General features: G+C 36.8%; 1 protein-coding gene across 5 annotated transcripts in view; it reads right to left on the reverse strand.

Moving 5' to 3' along the window:
* Senp6 (SUMO specific peptidase 6) overlaps positions 1–25,675 on the reverse strand; it is an 87,037-nt gene that overhangs the window by 16,782 nt on the left and 44,580 nt on the right. For all 5 annotated transcript variants that reach the window (XM_041679438.1, XM_041679437.1, XM_041679441.1 and 2 more), the window contains 11 exons: positions 24,732–24,874; positions 19,555–19,942; positions 17,804–18,030; positions 10,840–11,007; positions 9,693–9,726; positions 8,951–9,145; positions 6,975–7,201; positions 5,517–5,626; positions 5,318–5,434; positions 2,469–2,588; positions 414–506 (listed from right to left, as the gene is read on the reverse strand). In XM_041679438.1, the coding sequence (XP_041535372.1) occupies positions 414–506; positions 2,469–2,588; positions 5,318–5,434; positions 5,517–5,626; positions 6,975–7,201; positions 8,951–9,145; positions 9,693–9,726; positions 10,840–11,007; positions 17,804–18,030; positions 19,555–19,942; positions 24,732–24,874 (1,822 nt within the window). The remainder of the gene's footprint in view (positions 1–413; positions 507–2,468; positions 2,589–5,317; positions 5,435–5,516; positions 5,627–6,974; positions 7,202–8,950; positions 9,146–9,692; positions 9,727–10,839; positions 11,008–17,803; positions 18,031–19,554; positions 19,943–24,731; positions 24,875–25,675) is intronic.

Consider the following 25,675-nt stretch of genomic DNA (forward strand, 5'->3'; position numbering starts at 1 on the left):
TTTACTTTACTGTTAAATACAAGTGAATCTCAAATGAAAGATTCAGATTTTTCTATGTAACCCAATCACTTCTTCAAACAACGCAATCTCCACACAAGCATCATTTTTAAAAATGACGTTCTTATACTTTATCCAATAAAATAAAATTAGAAGATGTCCAATATATTCTACAAAATTCTGTTGGGTATTTTTCCTCCAAGACAGGGTTTCACTCTGTAGCCCTGGCTGCCCAAGAACTTGCTCTGTAGAACAGACTGGCCTCAAACTCAGAGACCCACCTGCCTCTGCCTCCCAAGTGCTGGAATTAAAGGCGGACAGCTAAAACAAAAAAATTCTGTATCTTATGAGCCAACTGAGAACTGTGCTTACTTTCATAAAATAAGTATTTTAAATACATATAGAATTTTACTTACGCTTCATTAAGGGGTACAAAAATAAAATCCTTCTCAAAAATATCTACATGCCGGGTCCATGTTTTTACTCTCCCATGACGTTTTTGTTGTATTCTGTAAGAAAGAGACAATCACCTTCTAAAGTGTCATTGCAGCTACAGCTTCTGTGCAGTGACCTATAAACTACGACACTCAGCTGGAACACCTCAGTTTCACTTGATGTTTTAACAAGTTGAGGAAAAAAAACACAGTACCTTTTTTTAAATTTATTTATCTATTTATTTATTTATTTATTTATTATGTATACAATATTCTGTCTGTGTGCATGTCTGCAGGCCAGAAGAGGGCACCAGACCTTATTCCAGATGGTTGTGAGCCACCATGTGGTTGCCAGGAATTGAACTCAGGACCTTTGGAAGAGCAGGCAATGCTCTTAATCACTGAGCCATCTCTCCAGCCCTCAAAACACAGTATCTTAAAATTGAAAAGATACAGTTATTTTTCTTTTATGTGTATGAATGTTTTTGCCCATATGCAGAGGTATCACATGAGTGCCTGATGAACTCAAGTCAGTGGCAGGCATTGGAATCCCCAGAACTGGAGTAAGAAATGGCCATTAGGGGCAACTTGGTGCTAGGAACCAAATCCTAGTCCTCTGCAAGGGCAGTAAGTGCCCTTAATTACTGAGCCATCATCCAGTCCCATGAACAGACTATCTTAGATGAAACCAGAAAGGGAAGACATGAAACCTCCTGACTGAATCTGCACGGAAGGGTATTGAGTTCATTTTACAATATTCTGGGGAATTTCAGTGCTTCTCCTGGATGAATTTCTTTTGTCTCTACTATTTTACTGGTGCAGTATTGCTATTAGAAACTATACTGAGAAACTGAAAAGAGCATAACTTAATGGTAAATGAAAGGGAGCATGTAAAACACGCACCGTTTATCAACAAACAAAGCAGCACCATAAGCTATGAACAATGTCAAAATCCATCTCAAGTCTATGATATAAAATTAGGAACTTTGTAAACAGTAGAAAATAGAATTTATATCTGGCATAGCAGCCCCAAATGAAGACACTTCAGTGTAGTTACAAGAAGATGTGCCAACTCTTGAATCTTTTGACCAATTAAAGCTAAGCATAAGACCTGAATACCATAACAATATAGAAAAGAAATGTAAAGAACTTAGTAGTCATAGCAGAACAGAATCTCTGTAACTATTTTGAGAAAAATCATTTTAAGAGCTTATTAAAAGTCAGATTAAGGGGTGAGGATGCATCCCAGTGGTAAAGAACATCTATTTGCCTAGCACAAGCAAGGCTCTGGCTCAGTGACTAGCCCACAAGAAGAACAAGAGAAAACAAAACAGTTTCCACTCAGCATCACCGAGGGAACTCTTAGATAACCATCTAAGAAACACAAATAAGTACTATTTGGGATCAACCATTCTAGACACTAGACCCACAACCTCTGAACTCTAGGTATTCTGTAACCATCAGAAAATAATCGAGGTTAATGTTTTAAGAGAATGAAACAGAAATGAATGGTATTGCTCAACAGAAGTAAAAGTATTTTTAAAAGTTATCCTTTAGAACTAGTGCAGTATTACTAAGGCAGCTGAGCATAAATTCATGAGAAAAACGACATAACTGAGCTGGCATGATTTTCCTAGTGGCATCCTCTAGAAACAAGCACGTGACTACAGAGATCTGTGGGGCTTTTGCTGGGCTAATTTTTCAAATATCATGGGCCCTTCATTTTGTATCCATGAATTCAACAAATTGACGGTAGAAAATATGTTTGAGGGAAAGTATACCCATAAGACACATACAGACCCCTTTCCTTGTCATTACACACTAAAGAACACAGCCTAATATTTAATGTGCTACACTACAGTATGAATACGCTAGAAAGTATCTGAAACAATATATTTACGTCAAATGTAAATAATGCAGCATTTCATCTACAGGACACAAATGCCTGTAAATTTGAGATCGCATGTGAGATATGGGGCACTAATAACTGTGATACTATGGAATAATTACTGAATGAATTGTTAAGATTTGACTTACGATAGGTTAGTTGTCTCAGCATTTCTTCTCTCTCTCTGATTAAGGCGTTTATAGAAAAAAGAACTGAATATATGAATTCGGTCAGCATCTTCTTTCTTCAGTTTTTCAAGCACCAAGTATCTATTTTAAGCAAAAACAGTTATCATATATAATGGATCACAGGCTCACTCAACAGACAACAGTCAAGCATTTATTTGGCCACCATAATCACTATTTCTAAGAAATGAAGTTTACTTCACAAACCAGATGCAATAGTCACCAAAACACCTTTAGATAATGGAAAGCATTTCATATGTTTTCGTGTTTTTGTGTGCGCTTGGGGCCCAGGAAGGTCAGAAGAGGCTACTGGATTCCCTGGAAATGGAGTCAAAGATAGCTGTAAGCTGCCACATGGGTGCTAGAGACTGAACCTGGGTCATCTGCAAAAACAGCCCAGTGCTCTGAACTGCTAGGGCATCTTTTCAGCCTCTAAATCCATGCCTTTAAAATACATTAATTATTCTGTATCACTCTATTATAGCTTTGACTAGCTAGCCAGCAAGTTCTGTGGATCTGCTTGTCTCTGCTCTCCCTCCCCTGGTGCTGAGATCACAGGCAAGTGCAGGCAGCTGGACTATGTGCACAAGAGCTGAGGATTCAAGCTGAGGGCTCCCTCTTACAGAGCACTCTTACCCACTGAACCAGAGCCCCAGTCGCAAGACCCTTTCTCAAATAATTAAAATAAGAAGTTGGAGAAACACCAGCAGTTAAAGGTGTTTCCTGCTCTTCCTGAGGACGCCAGTTAAGTTCCTGGCATCTACTTGGGCAGCTTACAACTCTCCATAACTCCAGGTCCTGAAGATCTGACACTCTTCAGGCTTTGGTGGGTGCCTGTGCACACACCTACACACACAAACACACACAGGTCCACACACACACCTTTAAAAAAAAAAACTGTAACAAGACCCCATAGAAGGAGAAAAACTGTCCTTTTATTTCGCTTCTAAAAACTAATGATGTTTAAAGTATGTATGTATTTTCCTAGATTTCCAGTATTAACTGCATAAGTTTTACATCAGATTTAATTGCAGTGGGATAATCTTTTTTTTTAAAGGGATCATCTATATTTTTTTTTAAATATTTTTATTTATTTATTATGTATACAATATTCTGTCCGTGTGTATGCCTGCAGGCCAGAAGAGGGCACCAGACCTCATTACAGATGGTTGTGAGCCACCATGTGGTTGCTGGGAATTGAACTCAGGACCTTTGGAAGAGCAGGCAATGCTCTTAACCGCTGAGCCATCTCTCCAGCCCCAGTGGGATAATCTTAATTACTCTATAAAATTTAATTGGAAACTTAACTATAAACATGAGTCCTGAATAAAGTCAGGATTACAAACTAAAATTTTAGTATAATATAAAAACAAGATTATCCTATTTCAGCATGAATCACAAACAATAACGAAGATTATCAGGAGTCAGTTGGCAGAGTGCTTGCTTAGCATGTATGAAGCCCTAAATTTATTCTCCAAACAGCACACAAGCAAGGTTTTAGCTCCTTGCTGGGTCATGGCGGTAGTCCTGTAATCCCAGCAAGATCAGAAGCACAAGGTCATCCTTGGCTACACAGTGAGTTTGAGGTCAGCCTGGGATACATAGGACTCTGTTGCAAAGTAATAATATTATTAATACTAAAAAACCCACAATATTAAATACAGACTTAAAGGATTAAAAGTAAAAGGATGAAATGCTTGCCAAGAAAATTGAAAGAAATATCTCTGTCAACAAAGCAGACTCAAGAACAGGAGATCATGAATAAGAAAGAGTATCACGCCGGGCGATGGTGGCGCATGCCTTTAATCCCAGCACTCAGGAGGCAGAGGCAGGCGGATCTCTGTGAGTTCAAGACCAGCCTGGTCTACAGAGCTAGTTCCAGGACAGGCTCCAAAGCCACAGAGAAACCCTGTCTCGAAAACCAAAAAAAAAAAAAAAAAGAAAGAAAGAAAGAAAGAAAGAGTATCACATCATGATAAAGGTTAATTCTACAAGATATAAAAGCACATTTTCCTACCAATAGAGCTTCAAACTACAGATGGCTTTAAAGACAAGACAGCTGGAAATTTCAACAATCCTTTATAATAATTTTATAGAACAATTAGACATAAAACCTGTAAGGATTTCTCATGCTAGCCAAGCAGTTTTATCCAAGCCAAGTTGAGCTATAACCCCATCCAAAACATTAAAAATATGTTATTCATGCTTTATGTTTTGTGTGCACATGAGTGCTGGAGGCCAGAAGACAGATCTCTTGGAGCTGGAGTTACCTGTCTTTTCTCTCCCGAAGTATTAGGTGAATTCTACTACTAGGTTATTAAATCAATTTTGCAGGTTTCAAAACACATTTTGAGTTAAGAGATATACTGAAAATAAACTAGAAAACAATAGCCCAGACATAATAAGGATAAGTATTGCTTTGTTTCATGTATGTGGGCCTTTTCATTACACATACCAGAAAATACACACGATAAGTTAGTATTTATGAAAACTGTGCTGAACACCATCTTTACTGTTTCACATACACTGCTACTTCATTCAAGTCTTACAACCCTTTATTCTCATTTTTAGAATGTGGAAACAAAGGTACAATAAAGTACTTGAGTAGAAGATTATATTATATTGAGTAGAGGATATATAATATATAATATAAATTATATTATATTATGTTGAGTAGAGGATATACTCAAGTATCAAAGCATATTACAGTAATAAAAATTCCAATCAAAATAGTATGACTTTCAAAAAGAAAGATTTAAAACACACGCAATGGCAGAATATGTTTAAAGGTTCTATTAAGTTAGCTAACTTACTTCAAATAAAAGTCGATAATAACATCATTTAAAAACTCTCCTTCACTTAGACAGTGCAGGTCCTCATTAGTAACAGAGATGCCTCCCTTAGCCGGAGGTGGTGGATACACTATCAATCTATAATAAAGGAAGAAGAAGGCATTACTAAACACAGAAACAGATATTTTTAAGTACTGCAAACATAAAAGAATTCTCTCACTTTTCTACAGGGCCAATGAAGATAGTGTGGCTCTCTCCGGTTTCTTCCTCATCATCAAAAAACTGCAATTCTTGTTTGCTTCTGAGCTGTATTTTAGATTCAAAGGACACCTGGCAGAGAAAAATACCAATTTATGAAGTTAATTGGGATTTTTTTTTTAAATAAAAAGAGCAAGGCAGAAAAGATGCTTCAATGGAAAATAAACAGTACTCAGGAGATGTGGGTAGGCTCACTTGCAGGCTTTAAACAGCCTGGTCTTGAGAGCAGGCAGAACTATACAGCAAGATCTTGCCCCAAAATATTTTATATATTATATAATATATATAAATATTTTATATATTATATATATACACACACACACACACACACACACGTGTGTGTGTGTGTGTGTGTGTGTGTGTGTGTGTGTATGATGGCTCAGGACTGAGAAACGATAAAAAGTCAGTAATAGGACTACTTTCACTTTCAGCTTCCAGACAATATATAATAATAGCTTTCCAATTTCATATTTCTATTTATATCCAATCAGTCTGGTAAGATTTGAAGAACCTCTGAAGTAAAACAAATCCCAAAGTTGTTTTTTCCTGATAGCAGTGGAAACCTACCTTAGTTCAAAGGCTAGACAGTCTGCAGGAAGTGGGGGCACAGGCACTGAGAACATACAGTTTAGTGAGCTTAAGAGTTACTCAAGGAAACCCTGAGTCCACGTCACCTGCTTAGTGGTTTTATCAACTGCAAATGATTTGCCCTTCTCCCCTTCCCTGCCTCCCACTCCATGTATGAGGTCTAATTCAAGACTGTGTCTTAGGGATGGATATACAGTTCATTGGAGATAAGGAATTCCCAAGATAGCAATAAAAAGAAAAGTTTGTCAGGCGTGGTGGTAGCCAGGTTGAGAGATTTATTCCCAATAAACTAAGCAAACTTCACAACTCAAAACTAGCAAAATCCAACAGCTATAGAAATGATACAGTTCTACCATGGCCTATGGTTCATGAAGCTTGAGAGTTTAACACTGAGGCATCTCTAGATGAGTGCATGCACTGTCTGACAAAGTCAGACTATATCCTTTACTTCATTCTGTTAAAACAATGTGACTACGCACAGGGAACTAAACCTCAGCTCCAGACACAGGGTTAACACTCTTTTTTGGATGAGCAGTATCTGTATACATATGCTCAGAGTGCAGTACAGAGGAAAAAATGGGAGAAAAGGAAAAGAGTGTGGAAAGGAACTAAAAGATTCCAAAACTTGTACCTGGAACTTTTAAAGTTTAACATTAAAATGAGCAATATTAAAACATTTCATTTTAAAATTACTCATTATTATTGAGGGTGTGGCTCAATGGCAAGGTATCTGCGTAGCATATAGAAGCCCTGGGTTTGATCCCCAGCATCACAAAAAACAAACAGAATTACCCATCATTTAAATTACTGTAAAATTTTTAAATATAATTACAGTTTTCACTTTGTTCTCTTTTTGCACACAATTTCCTTTGATGCTTTCTTCATAGCTTCTTGTACAGGCAACAAGTCTGCTATTGGCTTCTTCAAAAGGAATTTTCGCAAAAAAGTTGCAAACATTATTCTTTATACCAATGTCAGTAATGATACTTTCAAAGACCACATTTGCCTGAGGATCAAGGCCAGTTTGAAAAATTAAAATAATGTACTGTTCTTCTAAACCTGTAAAGAAATAAATATAACTATAAGGCTGAAAGAAAAAATAAGTAATAAACAATTTTAGAGCATATCAACAAGTGATGGATATGGTGACTTGTGCCTTTAATTCCAGCACTTGTAAAGTGAAGGCAGGAGGACTGCCAAGAGTTTGTGGAAAGCCTGGGCTACACAGTGAATAGTGAATCAATTCTCTCTCTCTCTCTCTCTCTCTCTCTCTCTCTCTCTCTGTCTCTCTCTCTCTCAGACAAAAGAAAAAAAAAGTCAACGAGAGTAGGGGGTTAATTCAGTCTTTAAAGTGCTTGTCACCCAAGCATGAGAAAGAACCTTGGTTGATTTCCAGACCCACAGAAAAAGTTGGGTGTGGTGAGAAAGGCTTGTGATCCCAGTGTGGGGAGATTGAAGCAGGCAGATCTGTGGTTTGCACACCCACGTGTCTAGCCTACATGGTAAGTCTCAGAGCAGTGAAAGACACTGTTTCAAAAGTTTCACAATACCTGAGGTTGACCTCAGACTTTTACATCTGTGCATGCACACACATGTGCATTTGCACACACAAATAAGATAAATACCAACTAATTATTTCCTAGGTGATTACAAGTTCAGGAATATAATTCAAAACAAGTGTTTAACACACAGGGGACACACAATAAATACTAGAAAAATGAGCAGTGTTATTTAGAAATGTTAACCAAGTTATCAAAACAAAAAAGCCAGATCTAGCACTAGCACATGAACAAGGCTATTAATAAATATAAGCAATCTGCTTCCTCTAAAACAGCAGTTCTCAACCAGGAGGTTATGGTCCACACAGGGTCACATATCAGATATTTACACTATAATTCATAACTAGCAAAATTAGTCATGAAGTAGTAATGAAATAATTTTTTGTTTGCGGGTCACAACACGAAGAACTATATTAAAGGGTGGCAGCATTAGGAAGGTTGAGAACACACAGTTCTAAAAGGATTAAAACAAATTCATAATAATAAATAAATATCAATTAGCATTTCTACCAAGAATAATGAGGAAAATGCCAACCGTGCAGTATTATCTCCAGAAGAGACCTGCAAAGCTGGTGGTCACTAATGTGTCGATTTCTACAGTTATATTAGCATTTACTCACTGCTAAGCTGAAGCTGCAATTAATGCTAAAATGTATTGACTTTTTTGTAAGTGATTTTTATTGTGTGTATATATGTGTTGTTTGCCTTCATGTATGTCATAGAGGACTTATGTTCCAGGTGCCGACAGAGGCCAGAAGAGGACATCGCACCTCTTAGAACTGGAGTTACAGATAGTTGTGGGCTGTCATGTCAGTGCTGGGGGGAAAATCCATACTCTGCAAAAGCACTAAGTGCTCCTGATCACTGAACCATCTCTCCAGCCCAAAATGTGCCTATCTGTAAAGAACTGCATCTATTTAAAGGATAAAGACCTCTTCCATGCACTTCAAAACTTTCCTAGTTCCAGCTTTGTAGATGAACACAGACTTCAGATCTTTTGAGTTTTAACCCAATTTGCTAAATGGTTTAGCTAAATCTCGATTTTTATCTTTGACCCTTCTACTTTCTGTGGGCTTTTCTGTGGTATCATACACTATATGATACCAAATGAAATAAGTGATGGCTGACCTGAAAACCACTGCTTCAACTTCTCAGGATGGACTGATAAAACCTTCCACTCCCCAAAACACTCCTATTCTGCAACTCAGCAGACCTTCTATCTTAGTTGTAATTTGTCTACAACACTTACTTGTTAACCTGTTCATTCCTTTACAATCATTCCAAGCTTTATCTTCTTTATTCATTTGCAGCTGCATGCTCAGCTTTTGATAAACTGATGGTATTGCCTGGAGGAACACTACTGGTAATTTCCGGACATTACACCATTCACATTTAGTTAGATCAGAGGTATTTAAAATAATCTCTACAGGATCACTATCTGGTGCTACAGGGAAAGAATGAAAAATGAAAAAAGAGTAAATTTTTAAGCTGGTACATCATAAATGGAGGAACTACAAGCTTAAAATTCATCATTTACCATACTCTATAAACTATGCTTAAGAACTTCAAGCTGGGCATGGTACCTTTAATCCCCAGCACTTGGGAGGCAGAGTCAGGTGGATCTCTGTGAATTTGAGGCCAAACTGGTCTACAAAGTGAGTTTCAAAGACAGCTAGGGCTACACAAAAAAATCCTGTCTTGAGAAACAAAATAAACAAATAAATAATGACAACAACAAAAACAAACCTCACCAAACAAAAAAAAAAAAGCAAAAGCAAAAAAACCCTTCATTTAAAAAACATTTTTTTTCTTCAAATAAAAAGGGGACTCTAAAGTATTAGACTTTGTTACACTGCAGAATGATACTACATAAAGACCTAAGCCCTTTATAAGATGTATTAATTTTTGAGTTCTAAAAATATGTATTACTATAAAAAATGGATCAGTGGAGACATAAACTTTAGTGCACGTACAGATAAAAAATAACTTACCATCTAGATGTATCTTGATTGCCTCTAAAGAAAACTTAAAAGAAAAAAAAAGACAAATTAGTGGTGATGTTAGACTTAAGAGTATGCAGTCCATATGTGTACAAACGGCAGAGAAGCTGAGCCAGACACCATGTGCTTAAATCTAAGATGAAACAGCCTCCCCTCAAAAAGAAAAAAATCTAAGACACTCTGAACTTTTATTAGAGAAGGTGACAGAATATTACAATGTTCATTAAGTTACTATTTCTACACATCTACATTATTCTTTATACATTATATTTTTACTTTTAAAAGGGCAGCAGTCATTACTTCATCCTCAAATCCTTCAGCATAAATTTTCTCAAAACAAAAACATTTTCCTACCAACTAAAACATCACCAGCACATCTAAGAAATCAAGACTAACATCTTCAACATAGTTTATCCTTAAATTTCCATAAATGTTCACAATTATTCACTGATCCTTGTTACTCTGTCACTACTATACAGCACATACACTGTGTCTACTTTACACTAGAAACTTGCCTCTCCAGTCTTTATGACATACATGGTTGTTATGTGAACTAAGTTATACAAAAATGCAATCTCCATATCCAGGTCATACATTTCCAGTATAAGTAACAATGGGTAATGTGCTAAGAACCCACACTATCATACTGCAAGCGTCAGGCTGTCCCACCGTGATGGTAAGCATATTCACTTGGCCTCAGCATTGTTTCCATAATTGTCCCCTTGTAACTAAATCTGAACAAGATACTTAGTGTGTGGATTATCTTTTACCCATTAACATTCCATCCTTGAATCATTTTAATGGTTATAAAATGGCTTAATTTTAGCCAGGTGGTGATGGCACACACCTTTAAGCCCAGCATTCAGGAGGAAAAGGCAGGCCGGCCTGGTCTAGAGAGTGAGTTCCAAGACTTGCCTCTCCTACAGTAAATTTAACACCAATTTACATTGTATCTGCATAACCACTAGTCTTTACTGGGTTACTATTTATATAATCTTAAAGCAATCCAAAATCTCTAAGTAGTTTTGATATTTGATTAACTTCAATAATTTAACAAACTTTAAATATTATTGATTAACCTTGTCAGTGGCATCTGAGTCTTGGTACTAGTAGAGCCACAGTTTGCAAAAGTACTTACAATTACAGGCTCTACCAATAGTCGGAAGAGCGTTCCAACTCGTATACTTCGGCAGTTTAAAATGACACTTCCAAAGTTTAGGGGAGGTGACAGTGACACAGAGTGAATTAAAGTTCCGTGAGTGTTTATTTTGCGACGTTTTAGAGGTGTGCTGATGGGATTACCAAGCTGAAAAGGGAAAGAAAATTTGACACAGTAAGGTACTGTAAGAAGGCTGCAAACTGAACACACATGCACAACACTACATGGACTGACTGTCCTTCCTCAGTGTGAGAGGAAATAGAAATTATGGCTATAATATAAATTTGCAGGTTATGAGTTGTAATTCAAGCACAATAGTCAGGAATTAAACTCACAAATCACACTGGGTATGTTCAAAACAAGTCAAAATATCAACTAATGATTTTGCAAAAATTAGTAGCTTCCTTAAGTTTCAGTTTCCTAAAATGAAAAGCACTGAGGGCTAAGGTTGCCTCTATTCAGAAGAGTAAAGTCCCCAAGGCAGGTAATAGACAAGCTGTTGGATGAGTGCCAGTGATGAGTAATAGTGCTGGAACTGAAGACAAAGCATCATTACTTAGCAAGTAAGAGAATATTAATAGTTTAAAAAGGATATCTTATATATTCACTGGAACCACTGGTATGGTATGAAACCACGTAGTAGGTAAAGGCAATTCTGCTCACCTGAGTTCAAACCCACACAACCTACACAGAAGAAAGAACCAATTCTGCTAGCTGTCCTCTAAGTTCACATTTGTATTGTGGCAAGTGAATACCCAAACATATTAAATAAATAAATGTTTAATAAAAACCAGAATTATTTCATACTCACAAATGCAAACAAATCACAATATGAACAATATTTTACATTTACAATTTCAATTAAAATTAATTGTGTTTACATAAATCACATATACATTATCTGAATGTGTGATATCAGAAGTGTTTCAGATTTAGGAATATTTTTGCATACGTTTTACTAGTTAAACATTCATAATCTCAAAGTCCCAAATCAAAACCCACCTAACTAAGTTTCGCTCTTTGGAGCACTTCAGACTCAAATTTTTCATAACCTGCAATAACCATATTACCAAAGAATAAACATGATATGAACAAAAAATTTTTTAAAATTCCAAACTAAACCAAACAACAAAAGCCATGTACCCTATATGGACAGACAACAGTCCCATTATCATTCTGAGATACTTCTAGGGTCTGTCAAAGAACAAAATTCACATAAAGCAGTAAGTATACAAAGTCCCTCAAACACCACCCCAAGTTATCAGTGCAAGCAAAGTCAGAGTTTCAGGATATAAAATAAATCAATAAAATCAACAGTGTTGCCATATACCTATAGCCAATTATCTGAAATAAAAATAAAAGACGTAACAGCAGCTACAAGAAAATAAAACATCTAGACATAAAATTAGGCAAGGATGTTAATATATCTATGAAAAAGAAACTGAAGACATACAAACAGAGGAAAAGGCATGGTAGGTTCAGGAAGAAGAATCAGTATCATTATAATATACACACCAACCAAAAGATAGTTTCAGAGTTAATGCAAACTCTAAGTACCAATAAGATTTTTCGAAGATCTGGGAGGAAAAACAAAGAAAAAAACAAAAATCTAAAACAAATCTTGCAGGGCAGTGGTGGCACATGCCTTTAACCCTGGCACTTGGGAGGCAGCCGCAGGTGGATCTCTGAGTTCGAGGCCAACCTGGTCTACAAGAGCTAGTTCCAGGAAAGGTTCCAAAATTACAGAAAAACTCTGCCTCAAAAAAAAAAATCAAATAAATAAATAATAAGAATTAAAAAAAATAAAACAAATCTTAATGCTTTTTTATTTTAATTTTTTGGCTTTTGACACAGGGTTTCTCTGTATAGCCTTTGATGTCCTGGAACTCACTCTGTAGACCAGATCTTTGTGTAGTCTTTGATGCCCTCATACTCAGACTCAGAGATTCACCTGCCTCTGCCTCCCGAAGGCTAGGATTAAAGGAGTGAGCCACCACCATCCTGCTGCAAATTTTAACACTTTATATGTAACTATGCAATAAAAAAAAGGGGGGGAGGAGGAGATAGAGAGAAATCCCTGAATACTACAGTCACCTTGAGGAAAAAGAAAGCTATTATCTGACTTCAAAATATATTTCAAAACCATAGTGATAAAAATGGCATGGTAGTGAAATTAACACATACCAACAGGTCAACCAATAGACCAATGGAGTAGAATAAAAAACCTGGAAGTAATTAAATTCATGTTTTTACAGGCAAATAAATTTTTTTTGCTTCTCCATTTTAGTTAATGAGTATGTCTATGTATGCACACTACTGGAGGGGGAAAGGGGATAGCTTGAGAGATGGTTTTGATTACTGTACACTGGGAACTGATTTCTTGACGACTTATCTTAGTCTTTAACAAAGGAGCTATCATTTCAGCCCTTGTTTTGGTTTGTTTTTTTTTTGAGACTGGACCTTTGTATAGTCTTTGATGTCCTCATACTCAGGAACCTCTTGCCTCAACATCCCAAGTGCCCTGCTACAGATAACATATTTTTGACAGAGGTGCTAAGGATATACACTAGAAGAAGGACAATCTTTGTCAAGAAATGATGCAGAAATAATGTGGTATCAGGAGGCACAAGAATGAAACAGAGCTGGAGAAATGGTTCATAGATTAAGAGAATTTGCTACTCTTCCAGAGAACCTGAGCACATGGTGTCTCACAACCATACAACTCCAGTTTCAGTGGGTATCAGGCAGCCAGTGATACACAGAATACATACAAGCAAAACCCCCATACAAACAAAAAAAATTAAAATATATTTTAAAATTAATAATGAAAAAGACCCCCCCTCCCCCCCCAGGGGCTAGAGAGATAAATCAGGATAAGAGCACAAGCTGCTCTTCCAGAAGACCTGAGTTCAATTCCCAGCAACCACTAGGTGGCTCATAACTGCCCTCTTCTGGTGTGTGTATACATAATAAAGAATCTTCTTTTGTTTGTTTGTTTTTGTTTCTGTATTTGAAGATAGAATTTCTCAGTAGCTATGGAGCCAGTCCTTGAACTCACTCTGTAGACCAGGATGGCCTCAAACTCACGGGGATTCGCCTGCCTCTGCCTCCCAAATACTGAAATTGACACAAAGAGATCTTTAAAACAAAGCAAAACAAACCAACTCTAAATTGATTAAAGCCTCAGCATAAAGCCAGCCACCCTGAACCTTACAGAAGAGAAAGTGGGAAATACACAGGAATGTTGCAGGAGCTCCTTCCGCTCCTTCAGCCAATAGCTGCTGAGATACCAGCCCATTAGAGCGTGGTCTCTCTTTAAAAAAGCTGCCACTGCACTCCGCTCGCTCTCTGGCCGGAAGCCGAGCCGACTAGGCTCCCTTCCTGATTGCTTGGAGGGCTGTTGTCTAGGACGGTGATCTGTAAGTTTTTCCCGTTTAAATAAATAACCATTCTATTAATCATAATTCCAAACTGGTGTGGGATTGTTTGTGACTTACGCCTTCACATGAATGCATTGGCACAGGAGACCACTTCCTAAATATAACCCCAGCATCACAGACACAAAGAGAAACAATTAATAATGGGACCTCCTAAAACTGAAAAGTTTCTGAAAAGCAAAGGACATGGATCTTGGTTTATTGATACAAATTTAAGGTCAATTCTGTTATGTGTACTTCTGCTCTTGATTAAGGTGTTGTGTTTGTGCAGTCATTTAAAAATGTAATGTATAATTAAGAAACATAGGTTAATAAATAATCATCAATAATAGTCAAGTTGGTAGTCATGTTAGATTTTCTAGATAGATATATGTATTTCAGATGGATAGGTATTCTTCAAACCTTTCAAAGACTATAGAATATGGCATTTAAAATTTAGGACTTTTAATGACAATGAGACACATCAGCTCCTGGCAGCATCGATTACTTCAAGAGGAAGATGGGCACTGAAGAGACTCCTTATGGAGTTGATTAGCCATTTGAGCAAGAAACTGTTCTTGCCTGTACTGTTTGATGGCATGCTATGTGAACTTGACATGCAGGACCCACAGAGAGATGACTGCCTGAAGGTGAGAATGTTCTTCAGGGTTCCTGCTTCATGAAACAGTCTGCGAGACATTCTGCAGGACACAGAAAAATGTGACTGATAAACTGCCAATATAGGAGGAACTGTGTTTGAAATTTCCTGCTTCATGGAAAAGATTGCTGGATACTATGGGCCTATAGGGTGAAGATGGATGCCCTAACAGTAAAAAAGAAGAACTTTGGGTGACTGTCCAGGCAGTAGGATGTCTCTGTCAATTCTAGAGTTTTGGAAGTTGCTTATAATACTTCCTGTTTACTTAGGTAATATTATATTCTTCTAGAGTCTTTGATGGAGTTGAAGAATTTATAGTTATAGTTTTCCTTAGTAATGATAAAAGATAAAGTAGATATAAATATTGTAACTGTAATTATTACTTGGTACCTGTTTTATTATATGTAAATTTACTATGTTGAAGATAAAGCCTTCCTTTTCATTTAAACAGAAAAGCGGGGGGAGGTGATGTGGGATTCCTCTCTGTATGCTGTGAATATCATTGGTTAATAAAGGAACTGCTTTGGGCCTAGAGAGGAACAGAGCTAGGCAGGAAAAACTAAACGAAATGCTGGGAGAAAGGAGTCGGAGTCAAAGAGAAGCCATGGAGTTTCTGGAGACTTTGCTGGTAGGCCACGACCTCATGGTGATAGACAGATTAATGGAGATGTGTTAAATTAATATGTAAGAGTTAGACAATAAGAAGCTAGAGCTAATGGGCCAAACAGTGGTTTAAGTAATATAGTTTCTGTGTGATTATTCAGGAGCTAAGTAGCTGGGAACAAACTAGTGGCCTCCTTACTACACCTAGTAAATAATTAAAATTTCATCTTCTTTAAGCAGCTCTTCCTTGGTAACTTACACTTTTTATTTGGTGGCTTACATCTGACAGCATGTCCAACTTATGCTCTGATGGCCGCATGCAACCAACAACAGTTATGAGCACAATCTTAAACATTATGAGACTTAAACAAACAATAGCAACTCAACTGTTCACATCTCCAGCATGAACTTTGTAGTTTATCTCAGAGACTGTCACTTTATAGTGACCATCACCTTACATTGTCAAAAGGTTGGGCATATCTGGTCCTTATTATTCTTTTTCTCTCCTCAGTTTTAGTTACTTAACATTTATCTATTTAATAGGGAGGGACAGTGCTATGCTATGGTAGTCATGCACATGGAAGTCAGAGAACAATTTGTAGGAACAAGTTTAATCTTCTATCATGTAGGTCCTGGGAACTGAAATCAGATTATCAGGCTTGTTAGCAAGCACCATTACTTGTAGAGCCATCTCGCCAGCCCTGTTCTCTCACATTTAATAACACTCGATCTATTTCAATATAGTATATCACTTGGATTAAAAATATTCTATGAATCTTTTTATTTACCTCACTTTACCTTTTTTCATATGAATGTTTTAAAATTTTAAAGCAAATTATAAACTATGGTAAGATGTAACTATATACTATGGAGACATACACTGAAATTAAAATAACATCCAGACTATTACGTTTTCTAAGAAATACACACATAGCCACATGCATGTATGCAAGCACTTCATCCCTAAAGTCTAAACTACCCCAAACCCTGAACCTTCCTAAGCTCCAACATTGCACACCTGAACTAAAGTGATGCATTGCAGTAAAAAATGCAAGTGAAGATGGCTTTGTGGTTAAGAGCACATACTGCTCTTCCAGAAGACCCAAAGTCAGGTCTCAGCACCCATATCAGGTTACTTACAACTGCTTGTAATTCCAGCTCCAAAGGATATGAGATCTGTGGCCTCTGCTGGTGCCTGCACTCACGTGCACATACACACACATATATAAATAAATAAAAACAAGAAATTTTACAAGAATAAAACTGAAATACTGTATAAAACTCAAGATTATCTGTACACTGTTACATGACAAATACAAATAATTCCCCTTTAGGCTTAGGTCCTACATCCAAATATCTAATTATATGTATGCAAATATTCCAATTTTTAAAAAGCTGAAACTTAAAAACATTTCTTAGTCACAGACATAATGGAAAGGAAACCCGTACTGACATCTTGTTAAAAATAATACTAGTCTCTCTCTCCTCTCTCTCTCTGAGACAGGGTTTTTCTGTGTAGCCCTGCCTGTCTTAGAACTTGCTTTGTAGACCAGGCTGGTCTTGATCTTCCAGCCTCTGTCTCCCAAGTGCTGGGGTTAAAGGTGTACACAACCACCACCATACTCATACCCCCCACCCCCACCCACACACATGCACACTTTTTTCCTTGGATTTTTAACTTAAGTTTTTGGTTAAATTGCAACTCACTTTGTATGTAGTTTAATGGTCTTCTAAAGGAATCTTTTTTTTTTAAAGATTTATTTATTTATTATGTATACAACATTCCTTCAACATTCCTTCCATGCATGTTTGTATGCCAGAAGAGGGCACCAGATCTCATTATAGATGGTTGTGAGCCACCATGTGGTTGCTGGGAATTGAACTCAGGACCTCTGGAAGAGCAATCAGTGCTCTTAACCTCTGAGCCATCTCTCCAGCCCCCTAAAGGAATCTTTTTTTTTTAAATATTCATTTATTTATTATGTATACAATATTCTTTCTACATGTATGCCTGCAGGCCAGAAGAGGGCACCAGACCTCATTACAGATGGTTGTGAGCCACCATGTGATTGCCGGGAATTGAACTCAGGACCTTTGGAAGAGCAGGCAATGCTCTTAACCGCTGAGCCATCTCTCCAGCCCCCTAAAGGAATCTTTTAACAGTATTTGAACACAGATTTGTGACTAAGCCATCTTCTCCTGCTGTCATTAACAAATGACTCCTGAAAACCAGAGGGTACACCCCAAACGGAAGACCTGAATGTACCTGGTCCTTCATTCTTGCTTTTCTTGGTATGACAACTGTGTTTAACTCTGAATCTGCTGGGTTGCTTCTAGATTCTTGCTCTGTTCTGCAAATATTTGCATTTAGTGCAGCTTCTACTTTTCCAGTCGATGGCGCTGGGGAAGAACACGCGGAGTCTGCAGGCTGTGGGGATATGCTCTCTCTTCTGCTAGTCCTCTCATCCTCATCGTCATCACTGGACAAAATGACTACAATCATAAAGAAAATCCAAAATTTACATTAAAGAAATTTTACATTTATATTTCATTTTTGTCAGCTAAAAACTTAACTGGAAACTGATTTCAATATTGTATTACCCTTTGATTTCAATATTGATTTTTGTTGTAGAAATTTACTTGCAACTGTAAGAACAGAGACAATGTCTCGCTCACTGCTATATTCTAGGACCTAAAAAGGGGGGATGGGGGCATTAAAAATACTACATAATGTTCGAGGCCAGCCTGGTCTACAAGAGCTAGTTCCAGGACAGGAACCAAAAGCTACGGAGAAGAAAAACAAAACAAAACAAAACAAAAAAAACTCACAACTACATAATATCTTTAAAACTTTCCAATGTTAAGGGTAAAAAGTTGGCTAAAGACACTCTGGTGATACAGTTGCCTATGAACTACTTACTCCTTTAATAAAGGGAGTGGGGTTTTAAAAAAGGCATGATGTATGAACTTACACAGCAGTAAGTTCATTATAGCACCACACATATACATGCGTAGTTAATACTAAGTAATGTGCAATGCTCCAGATGGTCATCACTCCAATAACATCCACTTACCCTTTGATTTTGCTATCTAGTTTCATAACAAATACTGGCCTTTTATTATTTTCAAGGTTGGTTATTTGATTTAATTTCTCTCCTCTATGAAATCAGAGACAACAAGGTTATCTATTTCACAGGATTACTGCATAGATATATAAAATCCTATTATAGAGATTGGTACCTATAAACTTTTAAGTTGTGTATGTACTTTCTTTAACATGGCTTTAAAATGCTTGCAAATTATCTTGCCTTGTGGTAAGAAAACTAATTTCCACTGAGTCCTTTCTATGTGTCAAATAAATTGAACTATGGTTACCTGTCATTTATATGCTATTTTATTTCTTCAGAATACTAACAAAGGAGCTGGGGAAACAGTTTGGTTGGCAAACCCTTGCAAGCATCCAATACCTGAGTTTGATCCCAGAACCCTATGTAAGAAAGCTAAGCATGGTAATTTTTAGATCCAGCATTGGGAAAGAAGAAACAGGCTGACCCCTAAGGTTCACTGGCCAGTCAGGCTAGCCTATTTATGCACCAAGTACATACACAAAAAGTCTAGACAGTAGATACAGGCTATGTCAAAAAGATCAATAACTAGAACAAGCAAAGATACTACTGTTTTTTTTATTGACTATTTTAACATGAGGGGAACGGGAACAAAGTAAGTTACTACTCTCACAACTACATAGACAAGTTTGAATCACATGAGCCCCAAATGCTAAATATCTGCCACAAAGACACCTCTGGAAACTGTATTTCTCAAATACGCACATATTAAAACACAGACAATTAAAATATTGAATTGTTACTGAAGAATACAGTTAATACAGTGTGGTGGCGCACACGTGGGCCCCAGAAGCATAGGAGCAAAGGTTGGCAGCTCACTGGAACCCAATGGAGCAGGCCCATGGGTTTCTAAGTCTCAGGAAGGGATAGAGGACAGGAAGAGGGTACTTACTTGGATCATTCAGATCTGACAAGCTTGTCTTTTGTTCTTTCGGGTTTGTGAGTTTAGGTATTTTTCCTCCAGGTAGAATGACTTTTCCATTAGTCTGGATGTAATTATGTCTACTAGCATCACAAGTCACCAAAATATCTATTGGAATCTTCTCCACACTGTTACCATAAAACTTCTTGGCTGTTAATCCTGTGGTTTGTGACTTCTGTCCTCCAGAATTCTGATGAATTGACGTTCTTAGTAAAGGTCCAGTGGATTCATGCAAAGTTATAGCTTGTCTGCAATTTCTTTGCAAATCATTATGAAAAACAATACCACAACTTTGGCATTTGGTCTGATTTTCTTTTTCTTTTCCACATTTTGGGCAACATTCACGCTGTTCAGATACCTTATATTGAAAAGAAAAGAAAACAAAAGAAAAGAAAGAAAGACTGACTTTGGTATTTTAAGTTAGCATCAAAAAGCTCCTTTAAAAACTTTCCAAATGATGTTTTGTTTTGCCATCATCACTACCATGGCCTCCCTAAGATTCTGAATGAGTCATGCTATTTGGGGGTTAGCAACAGAAAGCTAGAAAAAATTTCAGGGTCATTCTGTCCAACAGTTAGCTATGATAAGGTAATTTTCATCCTTAAGAATCAGAATGAGGGGCTGGAGAGATGGCTCAGTGGTTAAGAGCACTGCCTGCTCTTCCAAAAGTCCTGAGTTCAATTCCCAGCAACCACATGGTGGCTCACAACCATCTGTAATGAGGTCTGGTGTCCTCTTCTGGCCTGCAGACATACACACAGACAGAATATTGTATACATAATAAATAAATAAATAAATAAATAAATATTTTTTTAAAAAAAGAATCAGAATGAAAAGAGCTAGGATAGGAAAGGACACTGATTTGCATGCAATGGAGCCTAGGTTTGATTTTCAGTCCCACAAACAAAAAAGAAACACCCCAAGTGCTTGATTTCAATTTTACTTTCTACAATAAAGGTATATAAAACATACTTAGAAGGAAAGTACTTGGAAAGACAGCAGTTCCAGGTATTCTTTCTAGAAATATGATACTAAAACATAGTAAGGAGATCCATACCTTTCATGAGCTAAGACACACACACACATCAAATTAACTGCAGCAATCAGAAACAAAACGCAATCAATGAACCGAATTAGACACTAAAGTTTTAATGATAAAAACTAGAGGTTAAGAGTTCAGGGATTCAATGGTTAAGATAACAAACTTATATTCTCTTATAGAGAATCTGAGCTCAGTTCCCATGTGGCTCAAAATAGACTATAAAGTCTAGCTCCATGGAGATCGGACACCTCTGGCTTCTGAGGGCACTGTACCCACAAGTACAGACACAGACACATATGCAAAATTAAAAATAATTGCAAGCGGAGAATGGTGACATACACCTGTAAGCACAGCACTTGCAAGGCTGAGGAAGAGTGAAGGGCAGCCTGAGTTGCACAGTGAGACAACAGACAAGCATGCACATACACATGCACCACCGGCAAATGCAGCTGAGGATAAAGCTTACCCCTAGTTTGTATCTACTGCATCATGGAAACCCAAATCCAAATGAAACTATTAAAAATGAATTGCGAAATGAAACACTATCTAGTTTTCCTAAGGTAAGGTATATATAACACTCCCTTTCTTCACTTCATTATTTTTGATTTTCTGAGAAAAGGTTTCATCAAGAAGCACCAGCTGCCTTGGAAGTCACTGTGTAGATCACATTATCTTTTTTTTTAATATTTATTTATTTATTATGTATACAATATTCTGTCTGTGTGCATGCCTGCAGGCCAGCAGAGGGCACCAGACCCCATTATAGATGGTTGTGAGCCACCATGTGGTTGCTGGGAATTGAACTCAGGACCTTTGGAAGAGCAGGCAATGCTCTTAACCTCTGAGCCATCTCTCCAGCCCCCTAGATCACATTATCTTGTACTTGGAGCAATCCTCCTGCCTCTCTCTGACTGATGAGTGATGGGATTATAGACTTGTACAGCTTAAAGTTTTACTTGTTTACATAAAGTAAAAATTTTCATGACAATTCTTTATGAAAACAAAACTTGATTAAAACCTAATTTTGTTTCATTTAACTCGTCATTAAAAAACCTTGCAAAGTTAAATAAGTTCAAATTACAGAGTTAGTGGAGTAAATTGATACTAAGATTCTTTCAGCATGAAGTTTAATCCTCAAAACTCCAACAACACTACAAATCTAATATTGCATACTATGTCCCAGACTCTATACATGAAAAAAAAAACCTTAATTAAAACAAGCCTGTCTCAAACAATGACATTCTTACTATGTATCCAAAACATGTTCAATTACATTAAATTCAAAGATCCTTCCCTTCCTCCCTCCTTCCTTCCTGTTTTCTTAAAAGCAAGCAGTGTTGAGTCTTACAGTCTTAAATAGAAAGATAAACCACTAATCTTGTTTGTTTAATTAAGATTACAAAGAGACCGTCTCCAATTTTTCCACTCTCTAAGGGGAAATGGGATCAACAGGCACAGAAGTAGAGTCAAAAAGGTCTTTAGGTTTGATAAAGCAGTTCTGAAGCAGTTTAAGCTCTGAACTGGCAGCCCGGGGAGGAAGGATGTGGTGAGAGAAGGAGCACCCCCCTTCCCCCTTTCTCCTTTTAAAAGACACTAGCATGGTCTCAGCCAACTTTAGCTGGCAAGCAAGGAGACTGATCAACAGGAAAACTGAGTAAATACTTAAAAAATTCAGTAGGGATGAGAGTTGGCCAAAATGAATGACAATCCTACAAAGGGCAAAAGATAAACAATGAAATAAACTGTGCTTCTGTATCCAGACACCCAGACCCAAATAATCACATGAAAACTACATTAATTAGAACACTGTTTAGTCAATGGCTCAGGTATATTCCTAGCTAGCTCTTACATTTTAAATTAATTTCTATTATTTTATATTTTATGACGAAGCTCATATTTGCTACCTCACATTTTGCTTCTTCGGTGGCTACATTGTGTCTGCCTGATTCTGCCTTCCTTCTCCCTGCATTCAGTTTAGTTTTCCCACCTAGCTATATTCTGTCATAAGCCAAAGAAACTTATTATCATCCAATGATAATAAAACATATTCATAGCATATAGAGAGGAATCCCACATCATCTCCCCTTTTCTGTCTAAATTAGAAGCAAAGTTTTAACTTTAACATGGTAAAATTACATATAACAAAATAGGTATCAAGCAAGAATTACAATTACAATATTTAATCTATTTATATCTGGCAAAATTAAAGAAAATATTCTATCATCTATTTTATCTTTGTGAGTCTAAAGTTCAACATCTAATTTATCTTTTATCATAACTAAGGAAAACTATTTGTCTTCAAGCCCATGAAAGACCCCAGAAGGATATAATATTACCTAAGTATTCAGGAAGTGCATTGTAAGCAAGTTCCAAAACTCTAGAACTGACTTTTCTATAACAAGTTCCATAAATTCCATAACAAGTTTCTTCTATGGCCATCAACCTCTTAACTGGTGCTGCCAGAAGCAGATGTGTCTCACTATCAAGATAAGTCTTAAATTCTTAAAAACTTTTAAATTCTGTAGGTCTTTGATGTATTGAAGATTATCTAACTGAAATATATCTCTGTATATCTAGAAAATCTATCATGACAAGACTGACTATTATGAATGACTATTAATCTATAATTTTTAATCATACATCACATTTTAAATGAGCTGTATAAACATAATACCATAAAGGAGTAGAAATATACATACAACAAAATTGACCTTAAATTTTATCAATAAACTGAAGTCCATATCAATGTAAAGCATTCATTTCTATATCACATCTCATATCCTTTTTTAAGAAACTGATTGACTGTGACCATTGACCACTTAAAATCAATTCTTTTTAAATAAAAACAAGCATTATAGACAATCATTTTAGGAATTTGAGCATTGTTTTCTCCAAACTGCTTCCTAATATTTGTGGGGCTTTTTTTTTTTTTTTTTTTTGATTTTTCGAGACAGGGTTTCTCCGTGGCTTTTGGTTCCTGTCCTGGAACTAGCTCTTCTAGACCAGGCAGGCCTCGAACTAACAGAGATCCTCCTGCCTCTGCCTCCCGAGTGCTAGGGCCACCACCGCCTGGCCCTAATATTTGTTGGGTGAAGTTTTTTAGGGGGTCATGGAGACAGGGGTCTTGGCCCATCAAATCACACTAGCCTGGAAAGAATCCACAGGTTCCCATCCTCTGTGAAAACCAACATTAAATCTCTTTTCCAAAGTCATATACCCTTAGACTCAAATTTTGAAGTCAAGATACCCTTAAAATATATGTTGGTTTAGAAGTCCCCAAAATCAAATGTCTCTCTGTAGTTAGCTCATTAACAGCCAAAAATTTAAAAGAAAACACAATAGTGATGTGGGAATGTCACAATAATATACAAAATTCAGATTCTCTATGTATTTTCCATCTTTATATATGGCTTTTTAATATAACTTTTACTATCTCTTTAAATACTTTGTTTTATAAAACTGTTTCTATAATTGTCTATACCCATTTTCTTTTTGTTTCTAAAGCCTATCAATGTTTTTTTTAAACACACTGTGACCCATTGAGAGGTTTATTTTTATCTGAATTTGTCTTTATTGCGTATGTATAATCCTTTTTTGATCACTGTTGTGAACTGTTAAGCAGGCATGGCTAGGACCAGAGCAGCCACTTTGGCTGCCAGTTCCACCCTGTTTAGCTTTCCAACATGGCAGAGCTCCATTTACCACCCACCAGCTCTGGGAGCCATGTTTATCACCCCAACTCTGAAAAGCAGTTGGCCCACGTTGCCCGCAAACCCCATTCAAGTGCTCCACAGAAGGACCTCTAAAAAGATCCCTCCATTCTACCAGCATGAACCAGGAAGTTTCTTAAAGGAGTTGCGCATCTACTCACCACCAGCAAACAGAGCCTATCTGAAAAAAAAAAAAAAAAAAAAACTGGAGCTACCAAGAAGCTACATTTGGCTTCCATTTTTGGGGGGGAGATGGGTCTGGAAGCCCTCTTATTTTTTCCTTTTTTAAGTTTTTCGAAGTTTGATATGGATCCATGCCAGACAGTGAGTGCCATTTGTACACATACACAGTCATAAAATTAGATTTTAAGATAGTAATAAAGTTCTCTACCTACCTCTAAATGGGTCAAACACTTCTTTGAAGCAGGGGAAAGTGGAGATAGCTGATAGGTACTACAGTGCCGTTTCTGCTGTACTTTCCTCTTAATTTCAGGCTCTATATATGATTCCGACTCTTCTGTTTTCTTCATTATACGATCTAAAGGAAACAGGAGTGAAAAGCACTCAACTTAAATTTATTAAATTCTTCATGATCTTTGTTACAGAAGAAAGAGTTAAAGTACATATTTTCAAACATTAATTTTTTAGTTAAAATGGGATAGTGTGTAAACATGTATGATAAAGAATGATCAGAGGCTAGTGGACATGAATTTGATTCTCAGGACCCACATGATGGAAGAAGAGAACTCCTGAAAATTGTTCACTAATGACTTGTTTACTAACACACCAACATGCACATACACAGTCACACACATAAATGTGAAAAACAAAAATCAAGACCTTTAAGACTAAGGCAGTAATGTCCATGCTACTGTTACTTACCTGGTTTTCCCTTCTCAAGATTTCTATGCTGCAGACTACTTCCTTAGTATGGCAACGTTTTATTCAGTTGAAATAAGGCAACAAACATACTATACTAAACCACAGATGTCCTTTCCCCCAACTTAGCTTTGTTCTTAGATTACTAATAAGAAAACAGAAATTCAAAATATTTGCTATAAAGATTTAGATAAAGAACTGACCCTTAAGCTATGTGTAGATGTTTTTGTGGTAGTGGTTATTTGGATATGTATTATTCCCCTAGAAATATGAGAATTGTCTTCATTATGTTTCAATGTAATTGCTCTATTGGCACACCCTCGACTTTGCTAAATAATTCTAATATTTCTTTTTTAATCTACCCCCTTTTGAGATGAGGTCCAGCTATGTTAACCTGGCTAGCATGAATTCACTATGTAATCCAGACTAGCCTTAAATTTGTGTGCTTTCTTCTGCTTCT

Source organism: Microtus oregoni, unplaced genomic scaffold (genome assembly GCF_018167655.1).
Source record: "Microtus oregoni isolate MIOR12 unplaced genomic scaffold, Mior012 000032F_ref0000030, whole genome shotgun sequence".
Classification (NCBI taxonomy): Eukaryota; Metazoa; Chordata; class Mammalia; order Rodentia; family Cricetidae; genus Microtus; species Microtus oregoni.